A 21,637-nucleotide genomic window follows, 5' to 3' on the forward strand; every position below is an offset into this window, starting at 1 on the left:
AAAATGCATTCGAAGCATTACTTTGTATTTCAAGAGGGGGCAAAAAAAATTAACAATTTTAAATTACATAGTACTTCTCTTTTTATGCAAACAAAATATGCTTTCACAAAATGTACTGGGAGTATCTTTACTAAAAGATTTTTTTATGACAAAAACATAAAAATTTAATTTAATTTCCCAACTGATATTCATATTAGAAATGATAAACTTGTAGAGAAAGGAACTGTTAACGGATCCACGTAACATGAAAATTCTACTTGTTTTGCAGATGGTAATATTGCACCGGTAACATTGAATACAAATGCTACAAAGAGATTGCCAATTTCTTCTTTTTTCAATAAATCAGGAGAACATATTTGTAAAACAAACATGGTTACAGAGGCGAAACTTGAATAATTCTTTTAGTAGAGAGGGCATATCCTAATTAATATTATTATACCTTATTGGAAAATAGCTGGATCAAAGAAATTCAGAAACTTTGAGGTATTGAATCATGTCATTCCACCAAATAGAGTTGAAAATGAAGTGCATGCAAGAAAATACAAGGGACAACTAATTATGCAGACCAAACCCAATCTGAATCACCTTTGAATTGATTCAGTAATAAACAAATAACAAAGTAGTTTTAGTGAGAAATCACACCTTAGGCAGATATAACTTAGTCAAATGTAAGTTGGCAATTTGCAGAGGCCCTTGGCACATTAGATAATCTTCTAAGAGTGTCAAACTTTTTGTTTGGGTCCACCGATATATCAACAATAATCATTGTTTTCAAAACAAGCCCTTTTTGCAAAACATATTCAGCAAATAACAACTCATCTGGAAATCCTCGATATCCTTTTAATTCAATGGAGGCCAGGTGTGATACAAGACAACTAGGAACACTTGGTTGTGTAGCACATATTGGTAAGGGTGACTGATCCTGCCGGCAACAAAAGACACAACAATGCAACTTACATAAGATGCAATCATAGATATAGTAATGAATAATGTTATGCATCCTTGTCACTATTTGGAGTATGCAAAAAGCGAGGCTTTTCTATAATTTATTTCATAAAACCATTGGATGGATAAATTTCACAACAAAGTTATTAAGGGGTGTAGATGAAGTTAAATTTACCAAAACTTCAATTAAACAAACTTAAGAAGTCAACAAACCTTGTCGTTTTGAATTATGAGAACTTGAAGCAGATGGCATGTCTGAAGCAGGCTCAGCAGAGAATACAAGTTGAACCATGGAAGAATGAGCTCTAGATGAAGTAAATGGCGAAATTCTGGAAAGTGTAGATCAGTGGGGCCACCCAGTAGCCACTGTTTGTACACAACAAGCAGTAATGATGTCATGTTAGCTAGTATAAAACTAAATAATGACGATTTATACCATAATTTCTTTGTTATATCAAAATCATAACACTAAATATATTATGCAATGGTTAGAAGGCTGATCTATATATGATATGTTTATATCTTTGACGCTTCTAACTTGGGATTGTTGTTAGCGTGATATTATGGAAATTGTGTGGAGTGATTGATTCTAAGACTTGTATACATGTGAACGTATTTGATCAGTGAAATACATTAGTCACCTATATTTTAGTATGGAGAAACTTCACACTGATAAGTCAAAAAACAGGAGTCAAGATCCATTTTGAAAGGTTAAAGATTTCCTTTTAATTCATTTGAAGGATTTGAGAACAATCTTTTGAGTTACTTATAATCCAAAAATATGTACGTGGATTGATGAGACTTCTAAACTTTTACTACTTCCAACCAAGGTGTGTGTACCTTACAGAATGATTTTATTTAGATATAGGCTGAAAAACAAAACTTGTACCTACTAGGCTACTGGGACTCATCTCACTGACATATTCATTATAGCCCTCAGTATGAATAGCCCTCAGTAGAAAGCAAATCTAGCCTCTAATAAGAAAATTGGGCATCCACCAGCTTTAGGGGGGCTGATGAAAATATTGATTCGATATAGATGAACTTTGTTAGCCACATGACTCAAACATTAAACGTCCAGCGTCTCGACCCTTTTACCACTAAGTTACACATCCAGGGACTCTAGTACTCAAATTGATTCGATATAGATGAACTTTGTTAGCCACATGACTCAAAATTAAATTGTAGGCTTAAATATATTAGTTTTGTCCCTACAAAATTACCGAGTTTCATTATCTTATCTATTCTCCTCAAAAGACCAAAACAGATTCCAAACTAGGAAGAAATATTTTACTTGGCCAAGGCCAACAAGCCATCTTGGCTATAACTTTGACCTAATCAATGTTTGGAAAAACTTGATATTTTCATTGACTATGAACTATATATGTAAATACACATTCATTCTGAGTTCACATGCACAACCTTCCGTGTGTGATCAAAACCTCGCTTCAAATTCATGTGATCAAAGGTAAAAAAAACCTATAAACTTCCCTTAATACTCCTGATTTCGCCTGAAGGAACAAATGTGTTGATGTTTCAAGGGGGCAATTACACCACACACAACTTATCCCCTCTTGATGAGGTAAAACTCCTCTCATGAGGAGGTTGGACCTTGTAGTCACACGGTCATAAAGTAATTGCCATAAAAAAAGAATTACTCTTATGAATTTTTTCTAGGCACAATTTAAAAGAGTTTAATTGTGATGCACGTGTAATTTTTTTTTTTTTTTACATATATATTTAATGAAAATTGGTTTTTCTTTTTTACTAAGAAAATTGGTTATTTAGGAAAGTAAAAATCGAACATAAGACTTTATGCATACTACTCACATAAATTTGGGGGCTTGATACAGTATGAATCTTATTTGATACAAAAAAATGATGAGAAATCCAATAGCGCTTAGATGAGATGATTCAAGTCTCTTCTAGCTTAACAAATATTATATGAGTAATCCAATAACGCTTAGATGAGATGATTCAAGTCACTTCTAGCTTAACTAAGATTATGAGTTTGATTTCGATTCATGGTTTGGGCATGCAGTAGCGTTGAAATTCTTTGGGAGAATTTGTCGCCCTTTTAGATCCTACAATGATCGATGGATTAGTCTTTGTAGTTGTGCACAGAGGATACTAGTTTACACCAAAAATAAATCATGAGAAAAATCAACTAATTATAAATTTACATTATCAACTAATTATAATCATTTTGATCAAAAAATCAATTACAACAATGTTTTCTGCCATATTATCCCACTTAACTTCATTTTCTTGATATAATATGAAAGGTTAAATCTTTTTTATTTATTGTCGATGTAAAATTTATCTACACCGATAAGTATTATTAAAAGTACCCATATATCATTATTAAATATTTCAATATATTAATTAAGTATTTTATTTTATATATATATATATATATATATATATATATATATTGATAAAAATAATTAAATATTTCAATATATTAACAATTTATCATAAAAAAATGTGTCATAAAGTTATCGTGAACTTAACTCAGTTAATAGGAATATCACATATATTATGCAGGTGCCGAGGTTCGAACCTCAGACACTCCATTTATTCTTCATTAAAGTGAAATTTCTAACAATTAAGCTATTAGAAAAGAAAAAAAAATTGTGTCATAAAATAAAGCAATGTGAGGATCTTTTTGTAATTTTAGTCATAATTACATTTCTAAAGTTCATAGAAAAATGTATAAGGAAGAGCTCTTCTAGCATCAGCATGGATTGACCAGACTGGGAGTAGTCGTCATCTTTGTCCATATTTATTCAATGTATTGAAGACTATATTAAAGTGTAGATATGATCTTAGTCAAAAACAAAAATATATGATCTTTGAGTTTATAAAAGAGCTAAAGTTTTGTGCTGAGAACACACATGCATGTGATATTTTTCACAGTGAGATTTATCTACAAGCTCTAATCAACAATGGTGTCATTTCTAGTTCTAGCCTTTCTCTTATTGGTATTATTCATTTTCATGAAATACAAAACCATTATCAAGAACTCATTTCCAAAAGGTCCAAAAGGCCTTCCAATAATTGGCAATCTTCATCAACTTGACACTTCAAATCTCCATTTTCAGTTTTGGAATCTCTCAAAAATTTATGGCCCTATTTTCTCCCTTCAAATTGGTTTCAAGAAAGCAATTGTTGTTTCAACACCTAAACTAGCTGAAGAAATTCTCAAAAATCATGATCATAAGGTATCTACTAGACCTACATCATATGGCACACAAATATTATCTTACAATGGCATAGATATGATATTTTCACCATACAATGATTGTTGGAGAGAAATAAGAAAAATTTGTGTTGTCCATTTCTTTAGCTCCAAAAAAATTTCTAGCTTTTCTCATGTGAGAAAATTTGAGGTCAAGCAAATGTTGAAAAAGATATCTAACCATGTTTGTTCTTCCAAAATTTCAAACCTTAGTGAGATTGTAATGTCTGTCTCAACCTCTATAGTATGTAGAATTGCTTTTGGAAAAAGTTATGAACATCAAGGGGGTGAGAAAAGTAGGTTCCATGGTTTACTTAATGAGACACAAGCGATTTTTCTTTCGTTTTTTGTTTCGGATTTTGTTCCTTTCATGGGGTGGATTGATAAACTCACAGGGTTAGTTGCTCGTGTCGATAACACTTTTAAAGCTTTGGATGAGTTTTTTGAAGAAGTTCTTAAGGAACATCTTGATTCTAATAATAGGAAGAAAGAAGAAGAGAAGGATATAGTTGATGTGTTACTTGAGTTAAGGAAGCAGGGTGGTCTCTCAATTGATCTCACCAATGATCACATCAAAGCAGTCCTTATGGTATGTATTCATGATTTTCAATATCTATTTTTTTTCTTTGAGGTTTTATACCCTATTATACAAGGTTCATAGCACCATTTTTCTAAGGTTAGGCAGTAGAGACGAGTTTTGCCTTTCCCGGAACTAAATCCGGAAGAGTTCGGATATTCCCCGTATCCGTACTAATTTTTAATGGGGGTGAATAATAGAAGAAGTTCAACCTCATACCAGATCGGGTATCTCTTCCCGGCCTCATATTCACATGAACTTGTATTGCATGTTGTACCGAAACATTAGCTGCTAGTCAAGACTAATGTATTAAAATGCTCGTTAACCCCTCGTGCGATACTTAGTCATCCTTCTAACACTAATGTTTTCATCTCAAATTCACAGTATCACTTGTTTTAGATATTAATTATGGATCTTATGTAAATTTTAAAAATTATACGTACCCTTAGTTCAAAGACGTCTCATTGAATCGAAGAAAAAGTGATTAAGCTGGAATATTGGTACAAGCATATTTCGGTATCAACTAAGCTCTTAGGATAACTTGTTTCTTGACTCGTTTACAATTAATTTTTACATAAAGATGACTACATTGATCATTAGTTTTTTGTTATCTAAGGAACAATATCATCATTATCATAGTTTGAATAGCATAACTATGCAATTATCTTGTGTCACATAGACATGTCTCAATGAGAAAAATATAAGGTCCTAATTTGGCATTTGATGATCACAGAATCTACTTGTAGCAGCTAGTGATACAAGTGCAGCCACATCAGTTTGGGTGATGACTGGATTAATGAAGAATCCAAGAGTAATGAAGAAAGTTCAAGAAGAAGTTAGAAACATTTGTGGCAAAAAAGAGTTCATAGATGAAGATGATATTCAAAAGCTTATATATCTCAAGGCTGTGATAAAAGAGACACTGAGATACTATGCACCAGCACCACTAGCCCCAAGAGAGGCCAGTAAAAGTTTCATTCTAAATGGATACAAAATAGAACCAAAAACATTAGTGTATGTGAATATTTGGGCCATTCATAGGGACCCGGAGACGTGGAAAGACGCAGAAGAGTTTAATCCTGAGAGATTCTTAAATAGTGATGTTGATTTTAAGGGACGAGATTTTGAGCTGATTCCATTTGGTGCAGGGCGTAGAATATGCCCTGGCATACCATTGGGAATCGCCACAGTGGAAATGATGATTGCGAATCTTCTAAATTCATTTGATTGGGAAATGCCTGAAGGGATAACAAAAGAAGTTATAGATATTGAAGGGTTGCCAGGACTTGCTAGACACAAGAAGAATCACCTTTGCCTTGTTGCCAAGAATCACATTTGATGTTGTTGGTAATTAGGATTTGGAAGAATGCTTGTTTTTTTATGAATAAAGATACATGTAATGTATGTTTAACAGTGATATAGACACTGTTTCTGTTTGCTCATGAAAATAACTACCAGCTTATGAGTATAATCATAAGCTATTTTCATAAAATAAGAAAAAACACTTGTGTAGTGTTAATTATGTCCTGAGATAAATCAAATATTTTTTCAAATACTTGTTTTGTCTTCCCTCCTAGCATTGTCTTCCCTCCTGTGATAAAATGTAGGGTTAAATAGTTTTTACCTTAATGTTAGTGAATTTTGGTTTATCTCCTATAATATTTGTTTCCTTTCGATTATCCCAAGTAATGTCAAAATTCTGTCCTAGCCCCTCATTGAATATGTTAGCTCAAGATTATGTCGTTTTGCCCCCTTAATGTTAGCGAATTCTAGTTTATCACACTCACTAAGCATATCAAGTCATTATTTTTGAGAAATTTTCAGCCATTTTATTTCATGAGGGCTAAAAGGACGAATTCTAAAGTTTATCCAGTAATATTTTTTATCTCGTGGCCGAATTCTAAAGTACCTAGACAACTCTCCTATGGCGTCTTTTTCCCTGACACCACCACCACAATATGTTTCGATTTTCGTAAGCTTCCCTCCCCTGTTGCGTCTAGCTTATAATAAAATGCATAGAGAATTGCAATACCTTGTTGAGTGTTTAAAATATGAAACACAAACAACTCTTAAGCAACAGAATCAACAAGCAGCAAATGATTTACTATTCAAAATGCGAAAACTCTGCGTCGATCCCAAACTATTGAATTCTTCAAGCATTATTAATCCAAGTCCTATTAATGCATTGTTTGAATCTATTCATAATGTAGCTCCAAATGTTTTTGTATCTGAAGCAAAATTTTGTGCAAAATGCGGAAAGGAAGATGATTTGTAATTTGTTAATTAGCTGCATCATGTTTTCATTTCTTATGCATTGGTTGCATGACTGACTTATGGATGATGTGTAATGATCGTCGTAATGATGGTCGTACGAAGAAATTTAGTTGTTATGTTTGCAAGACTAAAATGGAACCAAAAGATATTTGGTTAACTTATGATACAAGGTCAAAGGTTGATACTATGGTTTCACTCTTGAAGGAAGAAGATCCTATTCATAAGGTTATAGTTTTTTGTGAGTTTGTCGAAACCTTGGTTAGATTAGAATTCGCTCTGAGGTCGAATAATATGAAGGCATTGTGTTACGTCGATAACATGATTGGAACGATTAATACTCGTTCTATTCATGATTTTCAAAATAGAGATGATGCAAATATATCTACTAAATGATCTTGAAGGTTTTGATCTCAGTTGTGTGTCGAAGGTCTATTTGATGAATGCTTGTCCTGGGACTACGGAGCAAGAAGTTGTTTCGCTCGTTGCGACTAAGCAAAAGAATGAAGTGAAGTTTGTTAGACTCTTAACAAAGTGTACTATTGTAGGTAGAATGATTGAAGTTGATAAGTTTGATGGAGTGCAAAATATCATTGATATTTTTTATCAAGTGCTAAATATCCGACTAGGAAGCACCGACACCTGGCGTGTCGTGGTGTCCGACACGTGTCGGTGTCCGACACTTGTATGACACTCGTCCGATGCGTGTCGGATAACTCATATCGGTGTCGAAAAAAATTCTATTTTTCCTTTAGTTTGACACTCCTTTGATCGGTGTCCGACACCTGTAAGACACTCGTATGACACGTGTCGGACAAGTCTTCCAAGAATAATTATTTTTTCTTTGCTTATACTCTCCTTAGACACATATCAGACATGTCTACAAAAGTTAAAGATGTATAGAAACAACAATATTGATCAATGAGAGATTGAAAACATTACATTTTGATTACGATATTTTTAGATTTTTCGGTCGTAAATGAATAAATAAAGGCAAAACACTATCCTATCTTGTTTTAAAACTTTTTTTTAAAAAAAAACTTGGCTCAAATTAGATTTATATCTATATATATTTTGATTCTCAATTTATATATTTTATAAATATATAGCGGTGTCGGTGTCATATATTTTTTACGTTTGCTGTATCGTGGTATCCGTGTCGTGTCGCTGTGTCCGTGTTGGAATCCGTACTTCATAGATATCCGACTATGAAGTTCACGCCAAAAGATGTTGCAAATGACTTGTTGGTTTAAATAACGACATAGGTTTGTATTGTTGGTTTCTCTGGTAAAGAGATAACATTATTGTCCCTTTAATATTTATTGCCTTTTGATTGGTTAAGGATTTTTTTTAATAAATTTGGTTTAAAGGAATCGTGATCTATGAAGTACAAACACATACACGGACACTGATACGTTGATACCGATAAAATTTTGGAAAAATAACATAATTTAGTGTAATCATAAATGTCAGTGTCGGTATCCGACACAGACACGCCTAATCTAAAGAATGTCGATACAATTCCTACGTGACTCTTTCATTTGTATGTGCGAATTTTTAATTTCATTTCGTTTATCTATCAAACAAAAATAATAAATTTGACACAATCAAACAAAATCTTTTACAAATATTAGAATTCTTTTCTGATATGTGATGTGCATCAGACAAGGTTACAACCACATAACATAATAAGAATTTTATATTCCATGGAACCAAAGTTCTGCTATCAATTTATTGGAAAGTTCGAGAAATCTTTAAAGAAACAATTGAGTCAATGTTTTAGAATCACAAGAAAATTAGACGTGAAATTTTCATTCAAAATCTTAAAACATTACTCCCTCCGAATACAAATATAAGAAAAAAAATCACTTTTTAGATTCATTGAATAATGGATATGTATCTGTTTTATTTTTTTTTTATTTTTTTGGCTTTCGTATCTGTTTTTTCTTATATTTGTGTACGGATGAAGTATATTAATTATGTGTGATACCAATATATTCTCTTCTTCCTCGTTTAAAATGAAAACCATCTAAAACATATTTTGACCCTACTACTGACTACTGTATTGTATATGCAATTCAATTATCGTCCTCATTCAAGTACAATGTGCTAACTTTTGTCAAAGAAAAAAGTACAATGTGCTAACTAAGTCAACAGGGAATACGGCAATTGTATTATCAAACTTTCATTAACCTCCTTACACACAGGCTCCCCCACCCTCTAACATAAATGCACCAACATGTACAAGTACAAATACTTATTGTAACATTTTTTTTTCATAATATATCCTCCATTAATTGTTGGGTTGACACTCCTAAGCTATTGGCGAAGAAAATTCATTCTCCGTGCTTGTATTATGAATGATGTGTCAATCCTCTTTATTGTTTAGTTAGTTAACGATCTATTGCTTTTGGGGTGGTTAGGGCCTCTTGTCTCTCTTATTGGACAGTTTTTCTAAAGTGACTAATAGGGATGTGCCTCAAGGGGTATCCAATTTTATAAACGGGGAACTCCTTTGCCTCTTCGTGTCGGGTCTCGAACCGAGTTCATCTAGGTTCAAAATTATCTCCTCAACTAAATGACCTCTCGGTAGATCTCGGTAGACAGGTTGTAAACGGGGAACTCCGCACACCATATGTTTTTTAGTCACGAAATTAACTAATTTTTTAGTTAATTAAGCTGATCAAAGGAGCCAGCTTGATTTCTTACCATTTGAAAACGGATTCTTCAATTACTTCATTGATCCACACATAATAGTGCATTAGTGTTTGTCCCCTACGTTACAATTTCCACTTCATTGGCTGAATCTTTCTTCCATATACGAACCTTATTTTTCTTAATTAGAAGAAAAAACAATATATATAATTCATTCTTCTTCCTTGTTTCAGTAGCTTACACACAGAACAAGAATTCATAAAACATCAAAACACCAATCTCGTTTGAAGCCTTGTTCTACATACATAATTCATTTCTCTTCCACATAATCTTTCCATCGAAAAAATATTATTTCCTTTGTGTTTCATTGGTTTTGTGAACTGATATTGTTGTATCAGTAAAATTGATAGTTGTATCAATTATCGAGTGGTTTTGTTGAAACATTCAAGAAGGTGTTCCTTCTTCGATTATTATAGTGTAGTAATTGATCGGTTCTGTGTTGAACATGGCTGATTTATCACGAGGGACGGCACAATTGATTGTCCGCTTTGCACAATTTGAACAGTATTGCGAAACATGTTAAAGAGAGTGACCTAATACGCGACTCAACCAATAATATCTTCACTTCTAATAACTTTTTATTATAAAAAACATGCTCTAGTTTGATAGCCAAATATACATATATAAGACCTTTTTTTACCTCTAAACTTGGAATATAGTGAACTATGCAGCACTCACACCACTTACATTTTCCTATCACGTAGTTAGGATAAAATAGACATGACATATAAGACAAATTATCATATTCCATCTCAATTCAACCTTTGATAAGTTAATAATATGTATATTATTGAGCTAGCTAATGAATTAAGCAAGTCGAATTATATAATTCAAGTTCGGTTCATTTTATTCACGAACCAAGTTCAATTAGTTAATTCTCAAATTTTAAACTATGTTCGAGTTGACTCTCGGGTCATTGATACCCTGCTTGCAAGCAATCATATATGAATGGCAACAACAATTTTCCATCCAATCTCCCGATACTTGATGGTAGCAATTGGGAACGATGGAGTGCCTTGATGAAGACATTATTTGGAGTTCAAGATCTACTCGATGTTGTGCAGAATAAATATGAAAATCTTGGTAAATATCCAACCGAGGCACAAAGAATAGTCACGAGAGATTCATAAAAGAAAGATTACAAGACTTTGTTATATTCAACAAAGTGCAGAATCCAAACACTTTGAAAGAATTTCAAAGGCGAGAAGATCCAAAGAGAATTTTAACGGTGTCAAGATTCAAAGAGTGTATGCACATGGAGGAGGATCAAACTACTTTCTCCAATTTTATATATATATATGCAAAATTCGACTTTTTAAATTCATTGAAAAAGTAATATATTCAATCAATAATATAAACTACATAAGTTACTTTTTCAATGAATTTAGGAAGTCCAATTTTACTTATAGTATATGAAACAAGAATAGTGATTATTTTTAAAAATTGGTCACTCTTGTGAATCTAATGAAAGACTTTGGTGAAGGTATGATTGATCAACAAGTTGTTGAAAAGGTAATGAGAATTTTGACTCCTAAATTTTGAGCACATTGAAGATTGAAGAGTTGTAGAGTTCACTAAAGCTCATGTGTTGAGAGTCGTTGAAAGAGGGATTGAATGATAAGTTCAACATGCCTTGCAAGTTTAACATACAAAGAAAGAAAATGAATGAAAAGAAAGAGTGGAAGAAAGACAAAGAAAAATTCAAGGGCCTTAATTAGTCTATTAAAAAAGTAAAGACCAAGGTTGATGAGAAGCATGAATCCTCAAAGAAATGTGAGGACTTGCCAACAACCAAAGTATTTTGGAAAGGATAAATTTGCTATCATGTCTCATTAATTAGAGTATTTTGGAAAGGATAAATTGGTTATTATGTCTTTTTAGTTAAATTTTTTTTTTTTATTTTGAATGAGCTATTTTTTTTTGAAACAATTGAATGAGCTAAATTAAAAATCAACAAAATATGATAAAAGTTAGTGTACTCATTTATCCTTATAAATTACTTATAAAATATGGAAAGTGTTAATGAGTATCCTCGAAACACTTTTTAAGTATTTTAAATAGTAAGTTTTTGTGATTTTTATTATGAAAATATATGAAGTTAATACATTGAGAATTGAAATTTTTCCACTTTTTGAATATATATATATTTTTTTAAAATGGAATGCTTAACGAGTACCTCAGACACTCGTTATACATTAAAAATTGATGTTTAATTAAAAATTTATTAATACTCACACACTAAGAAAATAGAGAGATTTTAACTCCCTAATATTGTTACTCTACACACACAATAAAGAAAAAATTAACTACTAAAATTAACCATCACTTTAACATAATCCTATCCTATCCACATAATCCTCTAACCCTTGTCCACAAACATAGGAATTATCTATATATAGGTATTATTACATCATACCCTATACTAGCACTCCCTAATCTCAAGGTCAAACTTTCACCACATTTCTCTCCCTCTCTCTCCCATTTTCTCCCCTCCCTCTCTCTCTCTCTCTCTCTCTCTCTCTCTCTCTCTCCCAACCCAACACACGCTTTTGTATTTTGACTAATAACAAAGCTTTTCACATTTTCTTTCTTTTTTCTTCTTTCTCTTTCATCATAAATAAAATTTTCCGAGAAAATCGAAATTATAGATCGGACCAATCAAAGAGATCCGCACAAAAAAATAAAAAAATAAAAAAGAAAAAAAAACCAAACAAAAACAACCAACAAAACTAAAAAACATACCCAAAAATTTTCTCTCTCTTCTTTTTTTCTTTCTTCTTCCTTTCTTTCTCTCTCTCTCTCTCTCTCTCTCTCTCTCCTTCTTTGATCCATGGGAGAGAAACTTTGAACTTGAAAAACATCAAAAAGTTTCAAAATCTTGAAATCCTAAGATTGAAAAAAAACCAAAATCCTAGGATTGAAATTGAAATCAAAATCAAAATCCCTAATTTGTATGAAAACCCCCAAATGTGGGATAGAAAATAAGAAGAAGAAAAACCCAAACTTGATCGATCTGAGGACGACCCAGATAGAAATTGGATCCGATTATTGGATCTGAATCTGATGGTGTGCGATTGGATGAAATGGGTGACGCTATTATTGTTGTTATCGTTTTGGGATTTTGGTGCTAGGGTTATTGTGGATGTGAGGCTGCATATGCATAAACGACGATGCAGCTTCACTTCTCGCCTAGTATGAGAAGTATCACAATATCGAGCACAAACAATGGGTTTATTGACTTAATGAAGATCAAGGTCGCAGCTCGCCACATTTCCTATCGAACCCTTTTTCATACCATTCTTATCTTAGCTTTCTTATTGCCTTTTGTATTCATTCTCACTGCTCTTGTTACCCTTGAAGGGAGTGTCAACAAGTGCTCCTCTTTTGGTACTTTTTACTATCTCTTTTATCTCATAATCATATGATTGCTTTTTTGTTTTGTTTTGTTTGTTTGATGCTAGATCTTGATTTTTAGTTTTTGAGTCAAACTTAATATGTTCATGTATTTGTTTGTGTCTGTGTTTGTTTTTGGAATTTTTGGAATTGATTGATGTTTTTTTATTGATGATGATGATGATGATGATGATGAATGTTTAGACATTGAATTTGGAAGTGTTTTAGTGCAATGCATATTTAGTTGTAACTTGTTTAAGTGTATGTTTGGGATTTGTTGGCTTTCGATTTGTCGCCTTTTTGTGCTGAAATTCATGTATTGTATGTATGTTTGTTTGTTTGTTTTTTGGTACACATTTGTTTGTTTCTTTAATTGTTTGTGTTTATTTTTTGAATTGATTTTTTTTTTTAATAATGATGAATGTTAAGGCATTGAACTTGGAAGTGTTTTAGTGCAAATGTAATTAATTTTAATTTGTTTAAGTGTATGTTTGGGATTCCGTTAGCTTCTGATTTGTCGTGTTGCGATGCCTTTTGTGCCGTGGTTAGGTGGGAGCAATAAATTGTAGGTTTAGAGTTAATGCGCGTTGATTGATTTTTACAGTTTGTGGTTACGGGGGAGCCATAAATTGTAGCTTTAGATTTAATGCACGTTGATTGAATTTACGGTGTGTGGTTACGGGGGAGCCATAAATGGTAGCTTTAGAGTTAACGTGCGTTGACCATTTTTTACGGTGCGTGGTTAGGGGGGAACTATGAATTGTAGGTTGAGAATTAGTTAACGCCCGTTGACCGATTTTCTACGGTGAAAAGAAGGTGGAAAGAAACCGACACTAAGTGTTTTTCTTGAGGGTAGTTTTTTTAGTAGCTACCGGTTAATATTTATGCTGCTTTATTATAGGATCTGAAGAGCGATTGTTTGATTAATTATAGCATGATTAGTTAAGCTGCCATTGGACTTGATTCCGGTTTTGCTTTATCTATTTTTGTATTTTTGAAACCTCAGCTGTCTCTAGCTTGCTTTTATGCTACTTGGATTAGATTCTGATAGTTATTCTTTTGTGCCTTTTTCTTTTTTATAATGCTCAACTTGTGCCTGTTTTAGATCACTAATTTATTCCTTGTTTGTGCTCCAGATTGTTTAGGCAGACGGTTAGGACCGAGGCTTCTTGGCAGGGTTGACGATTCAGGGGTAAATAATTTTATTATTATTATCATCATATTCAATAATGTTTTGGTTGAAAACAAATATCTAAACTCTTGTGGTGATGATGACATTAATGGTGCTGCAGAGACTGGTTAGAGATTTTTACAATATCCTTAACGAAGTGAAGACAGGGGAAATTCCAGCTGATCTAAAGCTTCCAGAGTCCTTTGATAAACTTGTTTCTGATATGCAGACCAATCAATATGATGCAAAAACTTTTGCATTCATGTTGAGGGGAATGGTAAGATGCTTGTTACATTTAACATAAGATTATTGTATGTTTCTTGGTTAATTGGTATTAATTTTTCAAATCTTATTGGAAAAGGTATATGGCTTACAAGGAAACCACATTATTCATTGTGTTTGGCCTTATTTATGAGATTTGAACATTAAAAGGTCGAGGTTGGAATAACTAATACATTGTATAAGTATAGAGCTTTTGCATGGGTTCATTGAATTTATTTTTTTTAAGCATAGTTTCATTTTATGTATACCGAGAAATTTGAATGAACTTCTGAATTACATGAGCTCTATACTTGATACTTTTTATGAAGCCGACACTGTACGATGAAGTGAAGAAATTACAATGAAATGTTTGGAAGAATTATCTTTAAAGTGAGAGCAAAACACATAGCAACAACGGAAAAAGAAAAAGTCAATAGGCCAAATCTGCCCATTTGGTCAACATGTCTTTTAGGGAAGCCCCCTAAAAGACAGTGTACGTCAGACCACTAGGAAGCCAAACACCTAATATTATTACAAATGAGCTGTCATGCAAAAGAAATGTCCTTAGGGATAATGTTATGCTCAATTCGAGTTCACCATAGTGTATATAGATGGCACGTCGTCACAGAGAAGGTTCCAAACAAAATTTTCCAAGAGAAACAGAAATACCTAAGAATAGACAAGGAGCTGGTTCTGAGCAAGCCCCATGAATAACATGGATTAAGGGGATTTATTAGTATGAATAATTTCTTTGGAAAGAAATTATTCTTTTGAAGTGCAACATAATCAATTGGTGCAGACGCACTACAATGCCCCATATGAAAGAAGGGGAAAGGGGGCTGCTACTTTGTTTTTTGAAAAAAAAAGGGGCTGTTACTCTAACCAAGCGTTAGTGTCGACGCTCTATGAGCAATGAGGGAGTGGGCTCTGTTCTCTAAGGCACACTTCCTCATTTACCTCCACGGATTATGATCTTGGTCACCATGTAGTTAGGAAGATGATCGATGCCTAAAGCATGTGTCTGCTTGAGATCTCTATCCTTTCTGGTGAACAGTCTAGTAGCCCTAAAAGAAACCAATCCCTATCACCGTGATACGGAAAAATTTAAATTCCGTGAGACCATGTACCTCATATTAAGGCTTCTCTTATTATCATGATTCATGACATTTTGAGTGTCAATTGGTTTTATTTTTATTCTCTTCCTCCTTTCTCATTGTTTGTTACATTCAAATATATACAATTGCAACTATTTATTTGTAAATGCCGGCCTTCGTGATAGCTATTTGTTTATGCTACCCTATTAGGGCTTCCAGAAATTTTATAAGCATATACAAGTTTGATGTGTGAATGTTAGCCTAAGTATTGGTATCTTAGGTATAGAGGGAGGAAAAGGAAGACTCTAATGAAATTAAATGGATATGATGTGAATGATATGTTTGGTATTATTAGAGAATAGAAGACAAAACAATAAAGCTATCCTAATTAAACAAGGAAACAAATCATGATATATAAGGAAATATGAAAACAATTCCTGAGATAATATAAGATACTCCAAATCTAAATTACTCATTTTTTGTATATTTTAAAAGTACTATTTATTGGCCTTAGGCATGCCTTCATATAAAAAGTACCATTTATCTTGCAATGGCTCAACCACATCTATTTACATAGATACTACAGTTCTTATATTGAAAATGGTAGTTAATGATTATGTCAGTTATCAATCTTTGTTAAAATGACTTGCTTTTTGTGACACAGATAGAGAAATTTGAGAGGGACATCAGAGAGTCTAAATTTGCAGAGCTGATGAATAAACACTTTGCGGCAAGTTCTATTCCTAAAGGGATTCATTGTCTGTCATTGCGTTTGACTGATGAATATTCATCAAATGCTCATGCACGAAGACAATTGCCTCCTCCAGAATTACTTCCCTTACTGTCTGATAATTCATACCACCATTTTATTCTATCAACCGATAACATTTTGGCCGCCGCAGTAGTTGTTAATTCTGCCGTCCAGTCATCTCCAAGACCTGAAAAGATAGTCTTCCATGTAATCACAGATAAAAAAACATATGCGGGTATGCACTCATGGTTTGCGCTAAATTCAGTCGCCCCTGCTGTAGTTGAAATCAAAGGCATTCACCAGTTTGACTGGTTGACGAGAGAAAATGTTCCTGTACTTGAAGCTGTAGAAAATCAAAATGGGATCAGGGATTACTATCATGGAAATCATATTGCAGGAGCCAATCTCAGTGATACAAATCCGCGTAAATTTGCATCTAAATTGCAAGCCAGAAGCCCAAAGTACATATCTTTACTCAACCATCTGCGCATATACCTACCAGAGGTAGGTTGGATTCAACAATGATTACTCTTTTGTGTTGTCTCTCTTTATCTCTCTGTCTCTCAATATAGTTGATACTTCTCAAATCATAATTTGTGAAATAAATGATAGTTCAATTTATTAACTTTGTCATCTTATTTTCAATGTTACTTTTTTACAAAATATATTTGATGTTGAATGTAACATAAGGATTGAATGATTCAATGGTCACTCCAAACTGAATATTTATCAGTAAAAAGTTTCCATTATATGTATATAAATTTAAATGATTTAACGAAATGAGACACAATAGGACATAAAGAGAAGAATAAAGAAAACCTCAAGATTTATTTAAGAAAAGTTTACAGAAATGATGGTAGGACAGTTAACACTGGTTGGTGGTTAGACGGGTGAAAGCGATAGTAGCAGGAACTTAGCTTAAAAGAGAAATGTCAGCAACACACTCTTTTTGATTAGTTTATCATTTCTTTTAAAGAAAAATTGAGTTGTCTCTTTCAAAAAAGTGTGTTGCTAGTATTTCTCTAGTTTAAATAGAAGGGGAAGGGCATAGAAGAGGGTATACTGAATTTGCTAATATTGGAGAACTGAATATTAGCTCAGTTATACAAGGGAAAACCCTTTATCAGAAGGCAAAGCTTTAAAAGGAGCATCCTCCCTTCAGCCGAGATTCAATAAATCTACATAGTTTTGGTCTCTTTGAAAAAATGAATGGAGTGACATTCCCCTCTCTCCTTTTGTTGTTTCGGCATGTAAATAAATAATTATTAATTTTAAATTGCATTATTTTCACCAGTAAGCATCATTCAAAGCTTATGTATCAAATACAGCTAAGATTGCCAACTTTAACACTAACATTTTATGATGGAGATAATGTTTTTCTTCTTATTGTTCTTTTTGGGAAATGTTAATTAGGCTGTGTTTCATATACTCATGCTAATTTGTGTATGTCTTGTTTGTCCAACAGCTTTTCCCAAACCTTGACAAGGTGGTCTTTTTGGATGATGATGTGGTGATTCAGCGTGACTTGTCTCCACTTTGGGAAATTGACCTTGAAGGAAAGGTAAATGGCGCCGTGGAAACTTGCAGAGGTGAAGATGAGTGGGTAATGTCTAAACATTTTAGGAACTACTTCAATTTTTCTCATCCCCTCATTTCAAAGCATTTGGATCCTGATGAGTGTGCATGGGCTTATGGAATGAATATCTTTGATCTTGGTGCATGGAGAAGGACTAATATACGAGAGACATATCATTCCTGGCTGAAAGAGGTAAAAGTCCATATAAACTCAGATTAATAGAACTTCAGTTTATAACAAATTTTTAAGTATTCTTCATCGATAAATTAATTATTAGGTAGTAGTCATAGTATGGGAACACAGGTGACATTTTGCTTTGTTTCTGTGCTTTTGTTTAATGGAAGAGCTGTGTTGTTTTGGCACAAAATGAGACAACTATTGGATGGTTAACACTGTTCAAATACATTGTAACTTGCGTTTAATGGATGGTTCATGTATATAAGGTGTCACAACTCATTAACCATCCATTGGACACAATTAATCACAATTTTGAATGTCATTAATGGTGATTTTTTGTTCTATATTTGAACATGTTACATAACTCTTAGTTAATGAATATTATGTATATTTTAACACTTGAAAACATGTATATTTTGAACACTTGAAGATTGTTGGTTCAATATCGCGGTTTTAAGTTTAGTGGATGGTTAATGAATTGCAACATCTTGCTATATTAATTAACCATCCACTAAACACGATTAACCATCCAAATTGTTGTCAAATTTGCGTGTCAAAGTATTGTTTTCGTATTGGAAACCCTTTCTCTCCTTTTTCTGAAATTGAGATAGGGTGATGGAGATTGGAAAGTCTTGGACATTTGTTCTTCAATTTATCTTTTTTACTGAAGAGTATATTATTGACAACTTCACTATGGCAGAATCTGAGGTCAAACCTGACAATGTGGAAGCTAGGAACCCTACCTCCCGCATTGATTGCATTTAAAGGTCACGTTCATCCAATTGATCCCTCTTGGCACATGCTTGGCTTGGGTTATCAGAGCAATACAAATCTCGAGAACGTGAAAAAGGCTGCTGTTATTCACTACAATGGCCAATCAAAACCCTGGTTACCAATTGGCTTCGAACATCTTCGGCCGTTTTGGACCAAGTATGTCAATTATTCAAATGATTTTGTGAGAAACTGTCATATCCTGGAATCATAGTCCGCCCTACGATGAGCGAGCTCTATGGTTTGATTTGTACAACAGTGAATATGAAAGGGACCGGATTTCTTCTAATTTTTTTACATCTTGAGACTTTCCTCAAGACGATAGAAAAAAAAATGGTTGAGAGGGCAAAGCGATTAAAAACTTTGTTGGTGGATTTTGCTACCATTCCCTACATTTTTGCAGACAGAGTTATTACAGTCTCTAAATGGCTTTGAGAATCATTTGAGTCCTTGAGTTGTGACATGAAAAACACATCCTCTATTTTTGGTTGGTGAAAGGATATACTTATTATTGATCTTCTATGGAACAAATATAGCAAATATTCCATAGTTGAATATATTGGAGAATAAACTGAATGGTAGAGATAAGAAAAAAAAGTCACATGGACCTGTTTCATCAATCTTGTTGGTTGGTATTGAGAACATTTACATTACTACTAGGACAGTTACTTTGTGAGGTTCCCCCCCTTCTAGAGAATCATTTTTTAGTTTCTTTAAATTTTGTTATTACCAATTTTTACCTTCACCAACTTTGATTTGTTATTATCATATGAATATGATGAATGGTGAATTCTAGGAGTAGTTCATGAGATTGGTTTGTTACAGGTCCATTGAATTGGGGAACTGTTTGTAGGATATATATAAATATTGTTATTCATTATGTAAGACTACAAGACATTGAAAATGTGCAGAAAATTCTTTTTTTCCTATATTCTCTTCATTTTTCATTTTATCTTGCTTTCACAATTTTGTTGCTGAAATATTGTTTCCTCACTACTTACTTTACTTACTTTACTTACTTACCCCTCCAATGGATTTACTCTTTGTTTTGTTTTGTTTTAAAACCGCTTCAATTGATTAAGCTAAACCCATTTCCAAAAAGATAAGGACAGCTGATGAGCAACCCTAAAAATATATATTATAATTAGGGAAAGTTCTAATACGAACTTTAAAAATCTAACGGCGACATATGCTGATATTTGAAATTATAAGTTAGTGATTAAACCCATTTTTCTTGTTGATAAAATTATTTAATTGATATTGATTTGACTAAAATAACAAAGAATAAAGACGTAAGTCATATTAGACAAACATCAATTATGTCATTGATTTAGCTATAAAGATGAGGAAAGTGATGATTTTTTATTCTTATAGTTTATTGTAGACAATCGTTAGAGTTTTTGATAATTTTAAGCACTGGTTTATGATGGACCACTTATAAAGATGGTCCACTGTAGCACTAACCTAAACATATAAAGTTTGCATTAAATAGAACAAAATTTAATTTTGAAAAAGTTGAACACAATTTCTAAAAAAATATTTCCACATTTTATTTAGGTACCTTTGGCCTTCCAAGAAAATGATTTTACATAATAAAAAGTTGAAGGCAAAAGTTTCAAAAGGCAAAAGTTTCAAAATAGGTAAGTTTTGTATTAAAATTAACTTTTTTTTTTTAAATATATAAATGAATTACACAAGTTCTAAAGTACTGTTTGACCTAGCTTTTTTCTCTTATTTTTTCTTAGAAATAAGAAACTAGGCCAAAGAACAATTTTTAAAAACTCTAGCAAGAAAAAAACAGCTTCTATTTTTAAGCAAATCTATGATATATTATCAACATATCTTTTAACCTTATTATAATAAATAAATAAAAACATTTTTAACCTTTTTTTTTTTTTTTTTTTTTAAAAAAGTAAGATATACTACCAAACAACTTTAATTTTAGTTTTAAAGCTATTAGTTTTAGCTTTATTGTTAAAATAGCTTCTTCTTTTTTTTTGAAAAGGCAAAATTTTATTAAAAGGTGAATTCTATGCACAAGATGTGCACCAGAAAACACGAAGGAAAAAGAGCTTCTACACCTAAAAAAAGCTGGATCAAACCGTACCTAAGACCATTTTACTATATTAGAATCTTTAACTAATATCTCTAATGCACTAGTTAACATTTCCATTTATATACCCTAAAGAAACGGGACTAAATGGAGCATAACGTAATGAAGCTGATCCGGATTCTAATTATAGGAACTTTTTACAAAAAATATTTGTCTTTAAATACATACAAGACCTCTACAAATTTCTAGATTCAATTATTTTTATTTTCTTTCAAACATATCACTTATTAAAGACATCAATTTGCATTGAAATATGAAAAATCAACAATAAATATCACTTATTAAACAAATTTGTATTCCAATGACTTTTCCTAACACCTACAATTTTCTTGGAAAGTTAAAATCACTTGTGATACATTAAATAAGGGATGTATTTAATCTATAATATGGGTCAGATACACCAATTATCTAATAAACCTAAAAAGTGAAGTTTTGCTTCTAGAAAAATTGTTATTTAATTTAGTCAAAAAGTAGTATGTTATTTAATGATTATATTGAATGCTGGGTTCTATAAAAACCATATTGAACCTCCCTAGTGGCATCATCAAATCAAATAGTTTGTAATAGTTTATCGATTTTAT

The 21,637-nt window shown here is 32.5% G+C and overlaps 3 protein-coding genes across 3 annotated transcripts; 2 read left to right on the plus strand and 1 right to left on the minus strand.

Moving 5' to 3' along the window:
- Nucleotides 1–468: 468 nt before the first annotated feature.
- On the minus strand, nucleotides 469–1,359 carry LOC123888672 (probable FBD-associated F-box protein At1g32375). Its single transcript, XM_045937787.1, has 2 exons — nucleotides 1,159–1,359; nucleotides 469–922 (listed from the first exon to the last, which is right to left on the minus strand). Exons 1-2 carry the CDS (start codon nucleotides 1,342–1,344, stop codon nucleotides 659–661), a joined length of 450 nt encoding a protein of 149 aa, XP_045793743.1. The 5' UTR covers nucleotides 1,345–1,359; the 3' UTR covers nucleotides 469–658.
- A 2,534-nt stretch (nucleotides 1,360–3,893) lies between these two features.
- On the plus strand, nucleotides 3,894–6,102 carry LOC123888668 (cytochrome P450 71A1-like). Its single transcript, XM_045937782.1, has 2 exons — nucleotides 3,894–4,775; nucleotides 5,497–6,102. The coding sequence occupies exons 1-2, from the start codon at nucleotides 3,894–3,896 to the stop codon at nucleotides 6,100–6,102; spliced, it is 1,488 nt and encodes a 495-aa protein (XP_045793738.1).
- Nucleotides 6,103–12,170: 6,068 nt separating this feature from the next.
- LOC123888674 (probable galacturonosyltransferase 14) lies at nucleotides 12,171–19,872 on the plus strand. Its single transcript, XM_045937789.1, has 6 exons — nucleotides 12,171–13,136; nucleotides 14,279–14,334; nucleotides 14,435–14,590; nucleotides 16,333–16,923; nucleotides 17,885–18,187; nucleotides 18,873–19,872. Exons 1-6 carry the CDS (start codon nucleotides 12,920–12,922, stop codon nucleotides 19,155–19,157), a joined length of 1,608 nt encoding a protein of 535 aa, XP_045793745.1. The 5' UTR covers nucleotides 12,171–12,919; the 3' UTR covers nucleotides 19,158–19,872.
- The last annotated feature ends 1,765 nt before the right edge of the window (nucleotides 19,873–21,637 follow it).

This window comes from Trifolium pratense, linkage group LG6 (genome assembly GCF_020283565.1).
Source record: "Trifolium pratense cultivar HEN17-A07 linkage group LG6, ARS_RC_1.1, whole genome shotgun sequence".
Lineage (NCBI taxonomy): Eukaryota > Viridiplantae > Streptophyta > Magnoliopsida > Fabales > Fabaceae > Trifolium > Trifolium pratense.

Excerpts from the sequence above, each read along its gene's own strand:
- LOC123888672 (XM_045937787.1), bottom strand. The coding sequence starts at position 1,344 with ATGACATCATTACTGCTTGTTGTGTACAAACAGTGGCTACTGGGTGGC. Across the intron at positions 923-1,158 it reads TCATAATTCAAAACGACAAG|GATCAGTCACCCTTACCAAT; the intron begins GTTTGTTGACTT and ends TGTTGCCGGCAG.
- LOC123888668 (XM_045937782.1), top strand. The coding sequence starts at position 3,894 with ATGGTGTCATTTCTAGTTCTAGCCTTTCTCTTATTGGTATTATTCATT. Across the intron at positions 4,776-5,496 it reads ACATCAAAGCAGTCCTTATG|AATCTACTTGTAGCAGCTAG; the intron begins GTATGTATTCAT and ends TGATGATCACAG.
- LOC123888674 (XM_045937789.1), top strand. The coding sequence starts at position 12,920 with ATGCAGCTTCACTTCTCGCCTAGTATGAGAAGTATCACAATATCGAGC. Across the intron at positions 14,591-16,332 it reads CATTCATGTTGAGGGGAATG|ATAGAGAAATTTGAGAGGGA; the intron begins GTAAGATGCTTG and ends TTTGTGACACAG. Across the intron at positions 18,188-18,872 it reads ATCATTCCTGGCTGAAAGAG|AATCTGAGGTCAAACCTGAC; the intron begins GTAAAAGTCCAT and ends TCACTATGGCAG.